The sequence below is a fragment of the Epinephelus fuscoguttatus genome, linkage group LG19, assembly GCF_011397635.1.
Source record: "Epinephelus fuscoguttatus linkage group LG19, E.fuscoguttatus.final_Chr_v1".
Lineage (NCBI taxonomy): Eukaryota > Metazoa > Chordata > Actinopteri > Perciformes > Serranidae > Epinephelus > Epinephelus fuscoguttatus.
Window position 1 is genome coordinate 11,679,665 of NC_064770.1, and position 21,905 is coordinate 11,701,569.

Sequence of the window (21,905 nt, forward strand, 5' to 3'; positions counted from 1 at the left end):
ACAACCTAGACCGTTTTATATGAATAAATAACCTTGGACACACGGAGGGTCAGGCAGAGGAACAAAGTCTAATAATGATGAGATATGGATACATATTTTTTGAGCCTATGATGTGAAACACAATAAATACTGAGGTTAGCACAACAAATGGAATGGCGTGCTAGTCACTATGACAGGCGCAAATTAATACACCAGAGCTGCAGGTCCCATCTGCCAGTTACTGGTGTGCTGGTCAGCTACAACAGCACCGGAGACAGAGTTGTGCATAATAACGGGAGTGTGTGCCGATGTTGCTCTGCAGTTGTAGGGGATGTGAATGGAAATACATCCAACTTATACTAACATCATCCATATATGTCTATCACCGGAACAAGGGAAAATAAACATGTAGACAAGCTCCTTTATCATTGTTTTAATTACTTTGAAACATTTTCCAGAAGTCTATTAGAGAAAATTATGCATTATGTGTTTCATACAGTGTATTTATATCTGCTTTGTACCTGTGATTGGTGTTGACAGGACTTTTTAAAAGGCACTGCTCCTCCCAAATCCCAAACAAGATCAGGCTTTCTGTCACTGGAGTTTTTCTAAGTTAGTCCATCAGACCTCTAACAGGAAGTTCGACCTCGCTGTGATTTTAGTGACACCAAACAGACGTTATGTCACTCTGCAGGCTAACATATTGTATGTTTTTGTCTGTGAATGACACTGAACAAAAGCAATTAATAATTTGCTTATGCAGTGTGTTGGTGTAATAATTTCATGTCATGTCTGTCATCACTTTTATCAAATGTGCAATTTCAGTTCATGGCAACAGTAAAGAATTTTCTACAGATACGGTTTTACTCAAGAAAAAATCATTTAAAAGAAAAAATAAAGTTAATTTTGAAGTGATGTTAGGAGGTAAAGCAGCTGTTAACAGAATACAGGAGAAAATAAAGCTTTCAGAAACAAGGCTGAAGACATTTTCTTTTCAGGTCAATATGATCACAGCCTCTTATGTTTGACAGATGCATTGAGAGGAAATGTATTCTCAAATAAGCAAAGATGTTATTTTTGTTTTCAGTTTCTACATGCTCCCAGGAAACCACAACTCTATCATAGCATCACACACACTCACGACAGGAACTGCACAGGAAAAGCCTTTATGCATCACATACCCTCTTAATCTGATAACACAGGACTTCTCAGCAGCTTGACGTCTTACTTCTCATCATCATTACAGTCATAACAAGATTAAAATAGTGTGTAACAGTGAAAGTTAATAGATAAAGAGCGCTCAGATTAAAAAGAGAAGAAATGTTGTAGCTCCACCTGCTGGAGAAACAGCCACACAAACAGTCTGTACAATAGACCAGTTTATTTTAAAAGTAGTTTGATTGTTCCATCAGTACAAAGTCATTAAATTATACATACATTAAAAAAAAACAGTAAAAAAAAACACTGTGAAGAAAAATATGTTTAAGCTAAATAAAATATACTGTACAATTCATAAGTTAATTTAAAACTTGAAGATATTTTAGCTTTGTTTCAACCTTTTTTTTTAACTTTATTTACAATTCACCTGTAATGAAGCACTCTACTGTAAAAGCTGGTATTTATTGAGAGAAAAAAGACTTAAATTACATGATATAATAAGTGACATGCTTTTTTTAAGATTTAAAAAGCAGGTTTAACAAAGTGCTATTACTTTTTTCCTCAACAGATCCTTTAATTTTTACTTTTACATCATTTTTATCATTTTCCTTTCTTTTATTTTCTTGACATTGCATGTTACTTTGTGCTTATTTTGCATCCCTTAATCGTCGTTTCGTATCTCTTTGTGGTCATTTCCCTGTCTCTTTTTAATCATTTTGCGTGTCTTTGTGGTCATTTTGTGTCCCTTTCAAATAATTTTGCCTTTTTTCATGGTTCATTTTTTTGTGTTTGTGGTCATTTTGCATCCCTTTTTATTAATTTTCTTTTTGGTTATTTTGTTTGACTAATATGTCATTTTGCATCTCTTGTGGTTGTTTTCCCATCATTTTGCATCCCTTTCATATGTTTTCCAGTCTCCTTGTTGTCATGTTGTGTCAGTGGCCATTGGGTTAAATTTTTTGTCCCTTTTTAGTAATTTTTCCTCCTTTTATGGTCATTTTCTTGTCCAGTTTCTGTAGTTCTGTGTCAATGTTCGTGTTGCCTTGCTTTATGGTCATATTTCTATCTCTTTTCAGCAATGTTTTGTGTTTGCTTTCATTTTACATCCCTTTTTAGTAATTTTCCTCCTTTGAAGTTGTAATATGTCACTAATGGGCCTTTTTGTGCCCCTTTTTATGCGTTATCCTCTTTCTTTGGTCATTTTGCATCCCTTTTTAGTCATTTTACCTTGCTATGTGGTCGTTTTCTCATCCCTTTTCTGTTGTTTTATTTCACTTTTTTGTTGTTTCGTGTCTCTTTGTGGTTGTTTTTCTGTCACTTTTTAGTCATTTTTTGTCTGTGGTCATTTTGTCTCCCTTTTTAGTCATGGTGCATCTCTTTGTGTTTGCTGTACATGTACATTCCTTTCCTAAAAGAAATGTTAACTGTCAGTTGATACAGAGGTTCAGTCAAAGGGAACCTGCACCCAGCAGGCCCATTCAGTAATCCATCCCTGATACTGACAAGCCAACTTTCTATCATTTCTGACCCTGGTGGGGAGGCACCAGAAGATCAGATTCCTGGAGGGAATGCCATGCCACCCGTCTGGGCCTCGACTCTGCAGCAGATGTTTGTCAGTAGGATTGTCAGCCCCCTGAAGCTGCTGCAGTACTGCGTGCAGTTTGCAGAAGTAACACACTGCAAGCCCAAAATACCCATACTAGTTTTCTCATTTTACAGTTTTGGTTCCCTAATTTGTACATTACAGTGAAAATGCAGTTCAGTTTTGGTTTTACTTTTCCTGAACAGGCTCTGTCATAAAATCACAGGATGACAGATCCAAAAAAACCCCCACGTCGTCCAGGATCCAATGTTGCTTCCTCCGTTGTCTCGTATTTCAGTCCTAGGAGGAAGCATTGCTGATGATTTTCCTCTTTCGTAGAGACACCAGGTCATAAAAAGGGTCTTTGGTGATGCTCGCCCTGAAAGAGAAGATTAAGATTTAGTTTGAAACTGAGATCATCAAAGTAGCGGTACTAGTAGTTTTGCCTGTGTCACCTCAGTGAGCAGTTCCCCTGTACTGCAGTCACGTCACTGCTGCAGTAGCTAGAGCTGCAAGAACACAATCCCTCACCAGTTTACCAACACAGTTATATTCATTTTAATTTAGGAGCCTTAGAAATGGATCCATGAAAAACCTACCTGAATGTGCATAAACTAAAGCAATAGATTTGGGAGATATCCTCATTCAATTAATGGCAGAGAGTCAGATAAGAAGATTGATACCACTCTCATATCTGTTTGTTCACTATGAGGCTCCAGTCAGCAGGCAGTTAGCTTAGCTTAGCATAAAGACTGGAAACGGGGGAAAACTAGCCTGGCTGCCCAAATGTAAACAAATCCATCCATCAACACTTTACATAACGTTTATTTAACATGTACAAAACTCAAAGTGTGAAAATGACAATCTGCCATCGTCTATTTCTGGGCTCTGAGCTGTTGCCGGGCAACCAGCTGAGGCTCAGAGCCAAAAAATAGTTTGGGACCCCATCTGTAAAACTAAGCTGCAGTTTTAAGATGACAAACGTGATGGTCTGGAGGTCAGATGATTTTTATCCTGATCCTCTTTGTGGCTTGTTTGAACTCTTTGTGATCATGTGTTACATTGTCAGCCTTGACAAACATGACTCACTGAAGACACATGGCTCCCAACGTGTTCTCATCAGTATCAGCCGCTCTCACCTGATTGCGTCTATCCAGTCGTCCCGTTCTTCTGCACTGGCTGCGCTGAGCTTATAGGACTGGTGTTTACCCTGCACCACTCTGCCTTTGTTCTCCGTCTTGCAGGCCTTGATCTTTTGTCCTTTGGGGTTATATAACTCCAGACAATACTGTTCAAACACGAAGACAGACATATGTGGCACTGTTACTGTGTGCTTGTGCTTTGTTTATTTTATTAGTCTTCTGATAGCCTCGTGACTCACTGTTGGAGCACTTATGTTAGAAATTCATTTAACAGCTGCTGTATGATTCATTAAGCTGTGTGGCAGCAGATTGTGTGTGTGAGGAAGCTCAACACTCTATAATACACTGTGTTAACAAAAGTACAAAGATACTTACTGGTTTGCTTGTGTCTTGTAGTTTCCTGACACACAGGTTCTCCAGAGGAATAATCCCGATTGGGTCTTTATCCTGCAGGGAGAGACAGATATCAGAGACAGATTTAACCTTTCGACCACTAATAGGATGTTTGACATTTACATATTTTGTTGACGTAAAGGTTTTGTAGCAGCAGCAAGACGGATACTTACTGTGGTGTATTCAAAGTAGTACAAGCAGCTGTCTGTCAGAATGAACCATCTCCTCTTCCAGGTTTTGACTCGTCCACCTTCAACAATGAAAACAAACATTTAGGAGAAAAGGTTTAATTGTTGTCTCCTCTGTGAGCCTTCCTGAAAGAGCTTGTCTTGGCAGCTCAGTTTATTTCCTGTGTGGTACAAACATCATCTCACCCATTTTAAGCAGCCAGCCTTCCCTGTCTGGATTAAAGAACGTCAACGTGAGGTCATTCCCATCATCCTCTGGGATTTTGAATGGCTCGCTGCGGATGCTTGCGTACAGTTTCTGGAAGAGAAGGTCAGTTTCAGCACCAAATGTTTAAATTCAAAAAGTTTGATTTTTCCTAAAGTGGATTTAGATTTCATTCAGAAAATAAGAGATGATGAAAGAATACAAATCCCCTAAAACTGAAAATAAAAGAAATGAAATTTTGAGTTAAACCATCATCTCCGGTTTTTAGATAATATCTACAATGCATTGCGTAACCAAGCTTTTGCTTTTAGATTTAGGTTTTTTAGACTTTTTAGAAGTCGATACACTCCAGCAAGGATTTCATGTTTAGTATTAAGCTTTTTTAGCATGAAATTTGCTCTTTTTTAAAATTAAGAAGTTAATCATGACTATTTTTCTATATTTTTTTTACACTTGTAACACAGTTAAAATAAAATCTAACCAAATTTTATCTTAACTTTAATTAAATTCTCTCTTTAATTGATAATGACAATGCATTGTTTTCACAAAGCTCCATTTTTAATTAGATTTTGAACATTTTGGGGGTTGCTAGTGGATTTTGGATGTTGGTTCACCACTTTGGTCCAAACCGAAATATCTCAGCAACTATGCAATAGATTACCTTGAGACTTAGTACAAACATTCATGTTCCCCAGAGGATGACTACTGACTCTGGTGTCCAACTCTGGTGGTTTTTCCTGTAGGGCCACCATGAAGTTGACATTTGTGCTTTGAGTTAAAAGTCTCAACAATATTGCCTCAGTGTTTCACTCTAGCACTCTAGTCTTCAGATCAAAGTTGTATTCTGTTCAGTATTTTGGTTGATGACCAAATACCTGCAGAGCTAATAACATTCCAATTAGCATTAGCTGGACTTTGAGTGTAGTGCTGATAAGCAAATGTTAGCATGCTAACATGCCAAACTAGGATGGCGAACATGGTAAACATTATAGCCTACCTGCTAAATATCAGCGTGGTAGCTGTCACTGTGAGTATGTTAGCATGCTAATGTTAGCATTTAGCTTAAAGCACCACTGTGCCTCTACAGCCTCTGAGTACAGGTAGTTCTGTGTATTAGTCTATGTGTGTAAACTCCTCTGACACAGGTACAGACCTTGAGTTTAAGAGCAAACATGGGTTTATCAGGAGGTTATCAATAGGACATTATTAAGACTTTGGTTTCGGTAGCCTATTAGTAGCAGACCGTGAGCAGCTCGGTGGGCAGGTCATCCCCATTGTTGATCCCTCTGTTCATGGATACAAATCGCTGCAGACTGGGTTTGTCTTTCACGTTGGGGTTGTGGAGACTTGTGTTGAGCATGATGATGGCAAAAGACAGGATGTAGCATGTGTCTGTTCCACACAACACAAAGACACACACACACACGGAGATTGTAGAAAACCACAGTTTTCAGTTTTCAGCTGTGCCTCGTTATCACTGCTTCAGCTGTATAAACTGCACCCATTAAAAATAATAGGTTTCTGTGAATGCTGCCAGAACAAAAACACTCATAGTGAACAATCTATTTACTCTGATCAGTGAGGGAGAGATGGCATATTACTGTGGCCTCTCTCATGTTTCGTTAAAAGAAAAACGGTTTCATCTTAACAGCAGATAACTTGTCTTATAGGGGTTTTTATGAAATTAATGAAACAGTAATGAAACTTTTTAATTGGGCTGTCTGAGAGAGTGAATCAGGCGAGACACAGTCTCTTTGTTGCTCATACCTGTGGACTGGAAGACCCCTGGGTTACAGTTGCAGTAGCGAGTTGCAAACGCCTCCATCATCCTGTCAATCTTCTGAGCTTCTCCAGGGAGACGAAAGCTCCACAGAAACTGCCTGCAAGATGGCAGAGGTGTCAAAACACACACACAGAATGTCAAACACATGCTGGTAAGAAGGAGGAGGATTTCTACATCATCAGAAAAACAAGACGAAAGGTAAAAACTGCTGCAACATTTCGTACTGAGTTTCAGAGTTATCTTGTGACACAAACCTCAGCGCCTGCACCAGATTCAGATCTGAGAATTCATGCAAGCCCACAAATGCTTTCAGCGTCTGCAGATGCATTTCCTCCCTGTATGAAAGTCAGGACAATAATAACAATCACCAACATGAAACTGAGAGTTACAGTACAATATTAAAGGCCAATATATATCTCTCTCAGAACAGAAGTGTTCAGAAGTGCTCAGACAGTTTGAAAACAGTGAAATGGAGAAAGTGAAGACAAAGATAAGAGGTGCATGACAAGGATCTTCTCCAGGTTGACCCTGTTCTCCTCTTAGGTAATAATATGCTAGGTCTTTTTTTCTCAAACTTCATTTAAAGTTTATATTTAAATGGGTGCTGTTTTAACATTTCATTTTGAGCAAAAGGTTGTAAAAAGGGTTAAAAAAAAAAGAATAATATTTTCCACTGAGACAAAAAAGTACAGTAAAAGTCTCCCAAAGTTAAATATTTAAATAAAGCACAAATTTTTTGGACCACTTTACATCTTTATTTTGACACATTCCCTGATCAATATTTTGCACATTTTGGCACAAGACTCTACAGCTCTTTCACTTATTCACAAATATTTTTTTTTTTTTTTTTTTTTTACATATTTTTCATAGTATTTTTTCATTTTTATTGTACATTTTTTTTGTCTTTATTTATGTTCCTTAACTTTTCCCATACTTGCTTTTATTTTAATCTTTGTCGTATGTTGATTGTCATGAAGCAACAAGGCAAATCGTCTTGGTAGGAATGGGCAAGTACATAATTGTATCTGTTCAAGCAACTCTGTGTCTGTGTCTGTACTTGAAGTGGGCGGAGTTTAATCAGAAATGGGCTGGCCTAACCAGAGGGTGTTATTTTAAACCTCAGACTGATGTGGGTTTATCAGAAGTTGCTGCTCTTATTATTTAGCAGAAAACTATTCACAGAACAGTCTCAAAATTTGATTTAAGATTATTTTTGATCACAAGAGTAAGAGATTGAACACAACTACCCAAATGAGTCCTTTATCATGGGTAGAATATTGACATATTTTGCCCAGATGATACTCCTAAAAAGTGCATTATCTATACTGAAGACTCACTTCATTCAAGTATTCGGCTCAAGCCTACTACTTGGCTATCAACTGGATTCTGCATCTTCCATCACTGTCTGTGTTCTGTGATGGAAATAGTTTGCTGTCAGAGAAAACATAAGAAAAATGTGACTCAAATCTGGATTGAGGTCTGAATATCAACTGGATGACATGAAGTTTTGCTGCACTAGATGAACACACACCTGGAGATGTAACTACAACCTGGGCTGCCTGTAATTGCAATACCTAATTCTCTGTTGTCCTAAGTAAGTACACATATTCAAGTACTGTACTTCATTACAATTTTGAGGCACTTGTACTTTACTTGAGTATTTCTTCCTCAGGTCCTTCCACCATGATGTCCTCAGACATTCCTTTCTTTCCCTGACTGGCCCACCCATCCACTCGCCTGTTCCTGGGCTTCCCTCCCATCTCCTTACCAGCACTCACTACACATACTGGCCCAGATCCACTGTTCATGACCAAGCTTATGACCCCTCAGATTTATCTGGTGACCCTTTGGGGGGGCCTGACCCTTAGGTTGGGAACCACTCAACTAAATTAACTGTATATTAAGCAGTTAAAAATAGCTTCACCTCGAGCAGCTACAACAATAAAAATGCTGCTACAACAGCAATGCTTCAGTACCTAGTAACATCAGATATGATACAGTAATGCATCGGTCATATTTTACTGCAGAATAAATACTTCTTCTTTTGATAATTTAAGCACATTGTGCTTCTTTGCTGTCGTTATAGGAGTTCAAACGCAGGACTTTTACCTGTAGTGGAGTTTTTTACATTGTTGCACTTTTCATTTTGCTGAAAGGATCAGACTATATCTTTCACCTCTGCCACTGTCTGTTTAGTCATCATTTGTACCAGTGACTACTTCTGCTTTGTGATGAAGTAGCTGGCTTTTTCAACAAGAAGTGGTGGCACAAAAGAATATTTAAGCCTGGACTTTCCTCTGAGATCACATCCACATGTTAACTTGTGTGTGTACTGTACCTTTCTCCCAAGAAGTTGCCAATGGCGGTCTTGTTCAGTCCTTCCTCTTTGTAAAGAAACTCGGCCACCGACTCTGCTCGCCATTCCAACAGGTCATGTTCAACCAGGTAATGGACACCCTGAAGGAAGGAGGGATGGGAATCAGATTTTTATGAAAAGTATTGGGAACCAGGAGCATGCAGTTCGGTAATGTCCATGTTCACACACAGAAAGTTGTGTGGTTTTGAGGTGGTTGTTTAGGATACAATTTGGCACACTTGAAATTTAAATGTTCAGTCATTTAATCAGAGTTTTTATATGTTTCATGTTTGTGTGTTTGAACTCACAGGACAGGAAGCAAGTAGCACGTCATACAAGCTTTCATATGAAATGTTGGTCAGAGGTTGTGTCTAAATTCTTATCAGTGCTGCTAACTGCAGGTTGTTAAGCAGGAAAGTTTTCTTCCTCTCTTTTTGAGTTGCTGTTGTGACTAATCACCAGATAAAGAAGATGAGAAAGGTTGAATGAATATTGAACGATGTTAATCTCTAGATCTCAAAGGGTGTTCAGAGCCAAAGCCGAGTGTGTGCTTCTGCTTAGTTCTTCAAATCAATTGCACTCAACACCTTTAACCCCAAGAAGTCTTAAAACTTGTCATCCTCCCACTTGTACATGTCCTCAGGCCTGAGCGCAGAGCGGTCACAGGCCGAGGGACTCTGTTTTTAACCGAGGACACAGAGAACAGGCAAAGAAAGAGACGGAGGTCGCTGTGGTAGAGTGGCGCTTCTGCGCCACTTCAGGGAATAGGATGTGGTTTTTCTCGCTAGTCAGTCCTCCTCTGCATCTGAGCAGTTTGCAGTTCTGCACATCACACACACACATCACACAAATCCGCATTGCTCAGTGTGATGTTATATTTGGTGTCATCTGGCTGTTGACCTTCAGATCCAGAGGAGCTGAAGTGAGTGAAAGCGTGATTTCACCTGCGGCACCTTTACTGTGACTCAGAGTAACATTGTGTTCTCAGTTAAAGTCTTGAATCAAAGAGCATGTAGGGAGTCAGCATCAAAGATGATGTTATACACTTAAAGATATCTCTGTGAAAGTGCTGTGTGATCAGGTATACAGGTGACCAAAATAAATTGTTGTGTGTTGGTCTGAAGAAGCTGCACACTGTATGTGGCAGATCACACTGACTTCAGCTAAATGCCCTGTTAGAACCTTAACACTCCCACAGCATCTAATACTTTCAGAGAAATCACCTGGATCTTTAACCACTAAAAATATGATATACAAACTCACCCCTTTAGGGTCCATGTTGAATTTCTTTTTCCCACGTAAGAATCTTCTGTTCCTCATAATATTTTTACTGCAGCAAAACACACCAATTTTGAATTAACATACAGACTTTTCAGATAGTCACTCAATATTTTCAAATAACAAATTAAATGACAAATTAACAAATAATCAAAATTAGCTTGCTTCAGTGTTCAGATCAAAAAGAAAGAGAGAAAGATGAGGAGAACAAAAAAAAATCATCTATTGCTATGCTGAGTCTTTATTTAAGCTACAAACTGTATTTTGCTTTGTTCTATGTATAATTAGTATTCTTTGCATATATTTGGACATTGTGTAATATATTTGTAAATGTGTACACTGAATTCTGGATCTGGATAATACAGCATTAACTTAATGCAGGGTGGGTATATATATGTGCATAACATGCAATAATAAAAGTCAAAACCCTCACAAGTTACTGTGGCTCATTTTCTCTCATGAGGGTGTGTTTTAACTAGTGTTGGGTGTTGGCATGGGGGCAGCAGAACTGAGAAACTGTGGTTATCATGCTGGGAATGCAGTGTCATACCACGGACATATAATTATCACCATCTGAGAGCAGCGACCAAAGCTAACAGGAAGTCCAAATACGTAGTTGGACAGCAACATGCACACATGCACATCACTGTGCTCTGTAACTGTGTTTGGTTATGCTCAGAGCTGCTGCAGTATGTCAGCACAGCCACCCTCTAGCACCCTTTAATCTAGACATCAGTGATGACCACCCATAGTGAGCTAAAAGTAATGAATACATTGTTGGAAAAGTGAATTCAAAGCAGCCTAATGAATAAACAATAGCTAACAGATAAACAGTTGAATTAGGTGGCTTAAGGTAATGGATAAACAATGGAAACAGTTTGCTAAAAGTAATGGATAAACAACTTGCGGGCACAATCTTGTGAGGTGCCCGCTCTGTTACATGCACCTGCTCACTGATTTATACTAATACCAGGCCCCTGAGGCAGTTGCTCAGCCTTGCAGCCCAATTTCTCCCAGTGTCCACTTGTCTGTAAAACTGTTGACAGGACACCTCGAACTGCAAACAAGGTCAATTATGACTCTTTCTATCATGAATTTTTGATTCAAGATGGTTTTATATTTGTAAAACTCTCCTCATGCCCAGAAAAGCATTTTAAAAATCTGTGACATCATCACAATGTAAAGCCAATGAGCCGAGTGGGAACTTGTGGATGGGGCTAGTCAGACAAACATTACTGCACATAGTCACTGGGCATCATACTGTGGAAGTTAACACAGAAGCTAGAAACATTTCTTGGTGTATGCGCCAGGTGAGCACCTCCATTGGAATGAATAGGTGTCATCTTGGCATCAGGTATCTAGGTATTATTATACGTTTTTGAATAATACCTAGATACCAGATGCCAAGATGGCGCCCACCCTGCCCACAAAGTCCCGCTTGGCTCACATAGACTTGACATTGGGATGACGGCTCAAGAACAGTTTTGCAAATATAAAACCTAAATTAGATCAAAAATTCAGAATAGAAAGAATCACAATTGACCTTGTTTGCAGCTCAAGGTGTCCTGCTAACAGTTTTATAGACATATCTTTTATAATGGTGGCCTACACAGAAAATGGATTATTTTTGTGTCACAACCCCCGCGAAATGACTCATTCCACTATCAGGTTTTCATCTATTCAGTCTGATAACATTCAGAAAAATCTAAAAGAGCGGCAAGATTAAATCATTTTATTCCCATTTAGGACAGCAGAGTGCTAAAGCAGAAGCAGCCAGCTCAGCCAGCTTAAGTCTTTAGTACGCCTGCTCTATGGGCCCAATGATGTGGAAGCAGTGCTGATCATCCAGGAAATTTATATTGCAGAAATAGGTCTGTTTTGGCTTTGTGAATCACTGAGCAACTTTCTTAAGAATGAACATCCCACCGCCAATGTTGTACCCATGTTTCTTTATACATCCATGGTACATACACGTTGGTAACAAAGATAACGTAGGCTACCTCACAAGATTATGCCCGTCTCACACGGCATCATGTACCTTTACATTCTCTATAGTAAGCTAAAAGTGATAGCTAATCAGTTGAAGTAGTTTAAGGTAATAGACAAAGAGCTAAAATCATTAGCTAAAAGTGGTGAATGGTTGAAATCGTGTTGAAATAGTTACCTTAAAGGTCCAGTGTGTAGGATTTAGAGGTATTCATTTGCAGACATTGAATATAACTACATTTCATTTAGTGTAAAAAATCTTGAAGTATTGTTGTGTTTTTGTTACTTTAGAATGAGACGTTCACATCTACACAGGGAACAGGTACCCATCTACGGAGATGGCAATGTTACTACAGTAGCCCAGAACAGACAAGCCAAACTGTGACTCTAGATAAGGCCATTTGGGTTTTCGGGGTTTTCGGGGTTTTGCGTTTTTGCGTCGGCAAGCGTAGTTAGCAGCCCCTCCATGAATGTCACTGATTTTCTTTTAATGTGGAACTGCGTTTTTTTTTTTTTGGTTTTGTTTGGTTTTGTTTTGTTTTGTTTTGTTTTTGGAGTTAGAGACCTCTGAGGATCATTTGGCCCCAGGTAAAAACCTCCTAAACAAGAACACTGGAGAAGTTTCAGCTGGTTGCAGTCTGCAATCCTCACCACTAGATGACACCAAATCCCCCTAAATGTTACACACTGGACCTTTAAAGAAGTGGATAAATTGTTGAATTAAATGGCAGCATGGAAGAGGTACTTTTAGATTAATCTGACAGGGCTATGTTGGAAACATGTGAAGTGTTTTCATGAAAAAAGGCAAAAGCATCAGGTGGAAAGGTTTGAGTAGCAGGTATACAGAGTAAACTGCAGAGGCAGCATCTAATGGAAAACATTTTGACATCTGACTTCAATAAAAAGAATCACAATAAAGCTGCTTTATGACTTTGTCAAACTGAGCAATACGTGTGGAGTGGGAGTCTGTCGATGTCACTAAGGGGAAGAGGCCAAGCTGACTCATAGTGTAGCTGCGGCTCCAAAATTTTCCTCATACTCACTTCTGCTCCTTCAGCTCAGGACTGTGGATATCTGGCATGACGTGATTGATCTCCAACCTCAGCTTCTGAGGGAAGGAGTTGAGAAAGAGAGCAGTGATGGTAACTTTGTACAAAGGTTTGTCATTACATCACACACACCAGTAGACTCACTGGTATGACTCAGGGCCCCACATTTTTAAAATAACCTTCAAATCCTTCGTATCTCAATTAAAAGTTGGTGAATGAAATGTCTTTGTGTGCTGTGAAGAGCTGTGCTGAGGCTGCCACGAGTGGGTGCTCAGAGAAGAATAATGAGGGAATTTAATGTGAGACCTTGGAGGGATATATTCACCACAATACCTGAATGTCATCCAGCAGCTCAAACTTGTGAATCTTAATGGTGCCACCCTGTCTCTTCTCTCCTGGGGGGAGTTTTGGTGGAGCTGTGGGGCAACAATCATCAGCACTGAGACAAGCACAGTTCAGGATGGTGGCATATACTTGATGAAGCAGTCAGCAGCACTGTGGACTGTCTTGACAACCTCCCTCACGCCCACACTCGCTCTCACAGACCAGCATTCATCAACTTTATCCACTAGTTAGAAAAGTGGTCAATGAATGACAGGAGATCTGAAAATAGCTCCTTCTGTTCCTCTTTTTAATGAATTGGGTTGATTTTGAGTGCACTGTGGTTATTAAAGTAAAATTCATCTTAATTTTTAGGTGGGTTTGTCCAGGATGTTTCAACCCATTGCAAGTTTTGTGTATCACAGGTCTCAAGTGAGACAAAAGTTGATAACAGAGCTGTCAAATATGTGCAAGCAAAGCATACAAAACATCACAGAAAAGTTTATAACCAACAACATGTAGATGAGCAGCATTTTAAGTGAGGACTGTAGACTTAACCACAAAAATGATTTGACTAATAGTCTATTTTAAATCATCTCACAACAACCTTGACATTTGTCTTTGAGCAGCAGCTTTTTATAATAATATAAAGTAATGATTAAAAGGAATAATAATATCGTACCTTTCCCCCAAAGGAAGCTGTCTTTTCGGCATATGGCCATGTTGTTGATGGCACAGAGCGACTGACTGCTGTACAGGAAACAACTGAGTGTCAGAGTGAAAAAAGGGCCGGCGCTGCCATTCTGTGACACTGAAGAGACTCCGAGTTCACTCAACAGTTTCTTACAACATTTCTGCTGACGTGCGTCAAAAAATGTTGACATGCAGTGTGTGTGTGTGTGTGTGTATGTGTGTGTGGGTATTTCTTTAAGAAACAGAGAAGTCATTCATACCTTACAACTATGCAACACCATGACTACTATTATTCGCATGTAGTATGACAAATACTTGCTCTACAGAAACAACCAGTCCTGTATTACTGTTACTACAAACAGTATGAGGTGCATAACAAAAGAAAGGGATAAACATACAAGTAGGGAACACAATAGGAGCCAAAGTTTATTTGTCCTACTTCATAAGGTAGGATTATGATATGGTATTTACCATTTTCCTGATATTCTACAATCCCATTGTACTGTGATCTGGTAGTCTGGCTGCAGTGATGATAGTACATCTGTACTGATAAAATGTACCTTGTACAATATTAAAGGAAACAAATTACCATGTCATTTGTTTCTTCAAGAAGTGGTGTCAAACATGTCTTCTTAAGCAGGAAGGAAGCAAAACCTCAACAGAGCGGTGCATCCAAAACAGCATCTTTCATTTCTAAATAGAAAGCCCCACCTAGTGGGGCTTTATACTTCTTAATGCCTCAGAAAATGTTGGTATTAGGTTTAAATCAGGATATATTATTACATTACACTTATCATATTTAGAAGAATGAAAAACACGCACTGACAGCCTTTAGGCTTTCCAAGTAATCATTTAGTATGTGTCTTTAAAAGTCTAGTGTGTAGGATTTAGGGGATATCTTTGCAGAAACAGAATAATAAGTATGTTTTCTTTAGTGTATAATCACTTGAAAATATGAATTGTTTTGTTTTTGTTTCCTGAAAATATGCCATTAATATCTACACAGGGAGCTGGTCCTTGTCTGTGGAGATTGCCATGCTGCGCCACCATGTTTCTACAATAACCCAGAATGGACAAACCAAACACTGGCTCTAGAAAGGGCCATTCACCAGATTTTTTTTTTAAACTTGAAACTGCTTTATTCAGTGTTTTACCGGTTTAAATCACTGGGTCTGTTTGTTTTGGAGAGGAGAGCACCTCTACAGATAATTCAGCGTCTGAATCTTAAGTTATCAAAGAAAAAGGGTGAGCACACATTAGCAGGTGCTGGGCCGGCGACCAATCTCTGACAAGCTGAACAGTGTAGGAGATTTGTAACGTGAAACTACTTTATTCAGTGTTCCGTTTGTTTTGAAGAGGAAGAGACCTTTGCAGAGAATTCTGCTCCTCAACCTCCTCACCAATGAACACGGAAGAAAGTCTGACCGGGACTTCACGCTTGGCACATGGGAGAAGTTTCAGCTGGTTGCTATTTGCAGTCCTCACCACAAGATGCCACTAATTCCCCCTAAATTTTACACAATGGACCTTTAAGAAAAAAAGCTGGTCAGGCTTTTTGTTGCTTCATGTTGCCTACATCGCTACATGAACTGAATAAGGGATACTGTAGCTGTAATTATTGTGCTAATGTTCTGTTGTGTCTTGTTGCTCTGCATGCTCTGTGCCCTGTGTTGTTGTCTTCTGTTTATAAATTTCAGTTTTAACTTTCACCTCATTGGTTCCAAAACATCATCAAATGTCCAAAGATAAGCTAGCTCTCTAACACTGGCGTGTCTTTAGAAATGTTGATTATTGTGCATTGTCCCTCTAGGCTACATAAATAAATACTCAGTATTTCTATTATTGTCAACAGGACAAACCAAAACCAACAATGTGTTCCAGTACTTCCCAGTCTGTCTGAGGCTAATGTGTTGCCATTACAACTTCATTTACTGTAGATGCTACATGTATTTAAACATTTTTACTCAAAGCCTTGTGGATTATGTGGAAGTTTACTACTTTAATTACTGCATTACATCCTACTATGTGACTTAATGTTGAAATTTCACTGGTGATGCTGTGTTTCTTCCTCCAACAGGAACAATGTAACTAACAATGAAACTTTGGGCTGCAAAAATGCCAATGTGGAAGTGACAAAAATTGCAGTCATTTGAGGCAGGCTCCAAAACAGTTTCCATCACCATAGACCCACATGTTAAAATGCCCAACTTTACAGCAGAAATAAACATGTTTACAGCCTGGTACAAAAAATGATTCTGGTCTCTATAGCTTATTTCAACATTCAAGACAACTATATGGGGGGTGAATTTTTATATAACTCACCTGTTTACATTTTATTAAAGCTTAAGAATGACATATTTAAAGTCGGGACACTTTGAGTGACAGGAGATGTTGCTACAGTCAGAGTGAGTCAGATCCACTTGTCGCTCCTCCACAGCTCCACCCTCTTGCACAAATATGGTCACTTCTAGCTCCAGTAATAACCACAAACTGTACAAATACTTTAACCAGCTTTAAATAAAACATCAGACATTGACAAGATGACAAGAAATAAACAGGAGGAAAAAAACACCTATCTACCTCACTGCATTTTTGTTTTTCTAAACTGTTTAGGTTATTAATGAGGAAAGATAATACAAAAACTTTTAGACAGTGCAAGTCATCAAAGGTGTGTGGGAAAAGTTCTGTGTAATAAGTCATTAGTTATTTTAAACATCATGAGTCAAGATCAGTGTGTATTTTAATCAGGGTGTGTGTATGTTGTGTGACAGATTATCACATGACACAGTCACAGTTAAAACAAAGGTCACTGGCTGTGAGTATGAATAGTGTGAATGAATGGTTGACTGAAGAGTGAACTGTCCAGTTTTAAGGTCATAGCTTCATGTATCAAAAAACATGGCACTTCTTTTATAAATGTGTCATAAAATATATCCTGAACTATTTACATGTATCACACCCTGAAATGAATTACCGCCTCACTAAAGCATCATTTTACCTTGTTCACAAAGGAGACAGTACAAATATGTTGAAGTACGTAATTATATATGTATTCATTCAGGTCCTTAATTCAGCAGTTGAGGATAATATTGTTCAAGTGTGAGAAGAAGAAAAGTTATATCATGCATAGTGTCAGCTCAAACTTGCTTTTATGTTGCTGTGGCACAGACTATGACAAAAAATGTGGAAAAAAATAGGCAAAATATTCCTGAAAACTTATTTCAGTACAGATATGAATATGCCCACCGGAACAGATAAGCCTGACAATTCTTCGCAGCTGGATTGTTCTGAGTTGACCCTTTTTAATTAAGCGTATTTCCTCTTCTGTCAATCATCAGAAGCATTTGTTATAAGACAAGGTAATCTACCAGCTGTCACTTGTTCTGTCTGTGATGCTTTCATCGTCCATAATGGCTTCATTCATTGTCTTCTTTTGTTCATAATGACGAAGAATTTCATATTTAGGAGTTTGTGATAAGAAAAGCTTGCCAGAACATTGACCATGAATGGATTATTGAATGGAAATACTTAGAACAGACCCAGGGGTCCAAGGGATTTTTGAGATCATTGTTAATTTCTCTTGCTGAAGAAGTCAATTAAACAACTACAAAGAGACTAAAAACAACTACAAATAGGCAACAAAGTCCAGCAGCATTTCAAAATGACCACAAAGATACACACATCAACCAAAGACATGCAACTCGACTGCAAAAAGACAAAACAAACCACAAAGCGACACGGAATTACCATGAAAAGATGCTGATTGGCTGCAAAGAGATACAAATAGACAGCAAAGAGACAAAACAAACCACAATGAGACACAAATGACCAATAAGAGATACCAATCAACTGCAAAACGTCACAAATCGACTGCAAAGAGTCACATATCAATTGCAAATGTAATAGTGTGTTTTGGTATTCCAGCTAACTTTAAGCCCCTGTTCAATAAGTAAGCTGGTACATTCCAATTGCTGACAGCGAGACGACACTCAATGATTATGTTAGGTCAATCATAACCTTGTTGTGAGGCTGTTTCCAGTATTAACAAAGGAGTAATATTTTATGTACCTTTATTTTCATGAGAACATGTTGAGTATTTTGGTCAGTGAACACTCCCTGCCGCGCTGTGGTACATGCGCATAAGAAGTTCTCTCTCAGTCTGCATTTGGAGCTGAGAGAGACAGGTATGTTGACGGAGCAAATTAGCTTCTAAAAGTTGTCCTAGTGTTTAAAACACAGCATTGTAAAGATATTTCAAAGAGCTATGTAAGACAGTTGTAATGCATAAAGCACAAGTCCGTACTGTAAAGCGTTTTGACGTTACCTCAGAAGTTAGCGTTGCATTGTTGTCAACTGTGTTCCTTTGAAGTGCCGCTGCTCGCATCAAGTTGCGCCTGGCGATGCAAGGCATTATGGGAAATGTAGTTTTTCTCTGGGATTTGTATAAAATGAATGTAAAGTGTATTTTTACTTGTCTAATGTTGAGTATGTGTGTGTGTAAGTGCACACAAGGTCAATGTGCTTACTCTGTGATGAATTAGACATGTGAGACAGGGCATATTTATTTTTGTCATTTGTTCTACTTCGTTATTTTATGCATCCTTTACAGTATTCTGAGGGGAGAGAAGGATGTGAACTGATGCAGTCCCTGTCACATGTTGTATCATTACAGGTATGAATGGAAAAAAATATATAACCACTATACGATCATTTCAATTCATGCTTGATCATGTTGATCATGCTGTTCATTTTATTTATGTTCTATAGAAATTGTATAAATGTTTTGTTGTGCTCAGTCTGCATTTGGAGCTGAGAGAGACAGTATTCTGACAGGAGAGAAGGATGTGAACTGATGCAGTCCCTGTCACATGTTGTATCATTACAGACTCATTCAGTAAAAGAGAACTGTGGTGTCGTGATGATTTTGTGGTGTGTTTCAAACGTGCTACACAAAGAAACAAAACATGACCATAAAGAAACGTAAAACAGCCACTAGGAGAAGCAAATCATCTGCAAAGATACCAAACAACTACGGGGACTCAAATCAGGAGACTCAAACTGACTAGAAGGAGACATAAATCAGCCAAAGAGACACTAATTGACTGCAAAGTGACAAAACATGACCACAAAGAGACTAAAAACAGCTATAAAGAGACACAAATACACATCAAAGACACAAAAAATGACCACAATAAGAAGAACGACCACAAACAGACTCAATATAACTGCAAAGAAACACAGATTGACTGTAAAGAGACAAAGTGTGACCACAGAGATGCAAAACCATCATTAAGACAAAACAACTACAAAGAGGCACAAGTCGACATTAGTCATAGGACTGGTGTGTTTCTTACATGTCTTACCCCAGTTGTCTCATAATCTGTCCATAGCATCAATTTCCACATAAAGCAAATGTCGCTTGATGTCTAATAGAAGTGTTAATAGTATTAGAAGAGTAGTTAAAAACATTTACATTGTTTAGAATGCTGCTCGACTCTCTATGTCAGTCAAAGCAGAACGTAATTGCCTCCAAAGCAGGCCTCAGCAGCTGCTGTGCTGACAGTTAGCAGCGAGTCACAAGGAATAAGCATTTACTCTGGACCTGCTGTATAAATTGCAGGTGCACAAAATGAGACTGAGGAGAGGGAAAATTGTCCTTGATATATGTGATTATTGAGGTGCCATTCATCCCAATTTGTGGAATTTAGAGTCTCTCTGCACACACAAACAAGTGTACTTAGTGTTTTGATTTGTCATTAGGGTCCAACAATGGCAACCAGCATTAACCCTTTCTCTGCCCCACATCATCCAACACCTGACACATTTGTGGAACTTTGGTTCATAACTACGTCTTTCTCCTCTCATCCAAGGCCCTGGTGTATTCTTTTCGGTTGCCACAGTAACCTGATAGCCATGATGCAAATGCTACCTTGTCAGAGACCTTCAGGTTGCACACGCAGATCTATTTACAGCAGAGGGATGTAGGCAGTGTGCAGACGCTGCAGAGGTGACAGGATTCATGTTTCTATTTGTCTTGTCACACATACATTATGTGCCGTTACCCAATTCAGTCTGCAGTGTTGGAAAGTACAACTAGTCACACAAAACATCGCAAAAAGTGTCAGTTATTCCAAAAACCTTCGCTGAGACCTTCCAGTTATAGATGATATCTTTATGCTGCTCTCTCTGGGTACTGCCTCTGCAGATCTCTCTGCTGTGTTTTTATACTGTGCTGTTTAGTGATTATAAAGCTGGCAAAAAGTAAATCTTAGCTCTAAGGATGGCATTGTCACTTGGACCACTTCTTTGGTCCTGACTGAAATATCTCAACAATTTTTGGGTGGACTGCCATGAACTTTTGTACACATATTTATGATCCCCATCTAGCGCCACCAAAGATTTCTTTTGTATTTTTTTATGGCCAACACTTCTGCAAAACCACAGACTATATAAAATAATTGACATAGGAACCATAAAGTCACCCACTGGTTTGTGGACTTCCGTTTTGAAGCCTCAAGTTCAGCATTTTGGCTATCACTATCTTGACCCAAGGTGACCATATGTGGATGAGAGGGTGGAGCTGTGGAGAAGTGAGGGGTGGATCCGACTCATAGACTGTAGCAACGCCTCACAGACAGCCTGTCACCTAAGCAGCCTGTCCTTAGATGTGTGTAACTTTAAACCCTCATAATATGTAAACAGGTGAGTTATTAAAAAAAAATCCACTCCCTGTACAGTTGTCATTAATGTTGAAATTAGCTATGGAGACCCAAACTGTTTTTTAACCAGGCTATAAAATGTTTATTTCTGCTGTGAAGTTGATCATTTTAAAGTGGGTGCCAGCCTCAAGTGGCATTTCAAGGAACTGCAGTTTTTGGCACTTGTGCTTTAGTTTCATTTTCTAGTGCAAATCAAGTAACATTTTTAACCACCTCAACTGCACTTTGTGTTTTAGTGCTGATTTGCAAATGCTAAGATCAGACAAGATAGTTTAGTTTAGTTTAGTTTTATTAGATTGCATAAAACACAAGAGTACATATTACCCATGCACGTTGGCTAACATAATCGAGGATAAAAACACAATAAAGTCCAGGACTTAAGAAGAACTAAAGAAACGAAGGAAACAATCATATTTGAGACAGGTATGTCTTCAAGAGCTGAGGCAATTTTCACATAGGAACCTTTTCCAAAAGTCAGGCTTTTGTAAGAAATTTGAGATTAGAAATTGAGATTAAATTGGAGGCTAATTTAATAACCAAATCCAAGCCGTTCCATTGAAAAGCCCCAGTGTAAGAAAAGGATCCCTTACCGATAAGAGAGTTAAACTTATACAAGCGCACAACAGCAACACTGGCTCTTGTAGAGATACTGTGTACTTCCCTAACATGTTGAAAATAATTTATTAAAAAAGCAGGGACAGCACCATAAATGATCTTATGTACCATACACAGCCTAGATAAAGTGACTCTCGCTTCAACTGGAAGCCAGTTGAGTTCTTTAAAATGGCTCCTACCTATGTGTGACCGGGGCCCAGACCTAAAATCACCCTCATAAGCCTGTTTTGGGCAGCCTGGAGCTTGCCTTTGAGAAGTTTAGTTAAACTCTCAAACCAAGAGGTACTGGCGAAATAAAAATGACTTAAAATTAAAGAGTTAGCTAAAACTAATATTGACTCCCTGTCAAGCAATCTGAAGGTCCTTGCTAAAAATTTAGTGAGGCCAGAGACCCTGCCAAGAACTTTGGAAGCCATAATGTTATCATCCAAACTGTTTTCAAGAATACAGCCGAGGTA

At 38.8% G+C, this 21,905-nt stretch overlaps 1 protein-coding gene across 2 annotated transcripts; it reads right to left on the reverse strand.

Moving 5' to 3' along the window:
* Positions 1 to 1,336: 1,336 nt before the first annotated feature.
* Positions 1,337 to 14,725, reverse strand: LOC125879864 (cytohesin-4-like). Of its 2 annotated transcripts, XM_049561972.1 has the most exons (14): positions 14,703 to 14,725; positions 14,103 to 14,170; positions 13,433 to 13,515; positions 13,094 to 13,158; positions 10,050 to 10,116; positions 8,769 to 8,887; positions 6,685 to 6,765; positions 6,415 to 6,527; positions 5,891 to 6,039; positions 4,629 to 4,740; positions 4,428 to 4,504; positions 4,237 to 4,308; positions 3,859 to 4,007; positions 1,337 to 3,098 (listed from the first exon to the last, which is right to left on the reverse strand). In XM_049561972.1, the coding sequence occupies exons 1-14, from the start codon at positions 14,708 to 14,710 to the stop codon at positions 3,020 to 3,022; spliced, it is 1,242 nt and encodes a 413-aa protein (XP_049417929.1). In that variant the 5' UTR covers positions 14,711 to 14,725; the 3' UTR covers positions 1,337 to 3,019. The 2 variants fall into 2 exon arrangements, with proteins under 2 accessions (XP_049417929.1, XP_049417928.1); XM_049561971.1 differs by lacking the exon at positions 14,703 to 14,725 and having other exon boundaries at positions 14,103 to 14,466.
* Between the last annotated feature and the right edge of the window lie 7,180 nt (positions 14,726 to 21,905).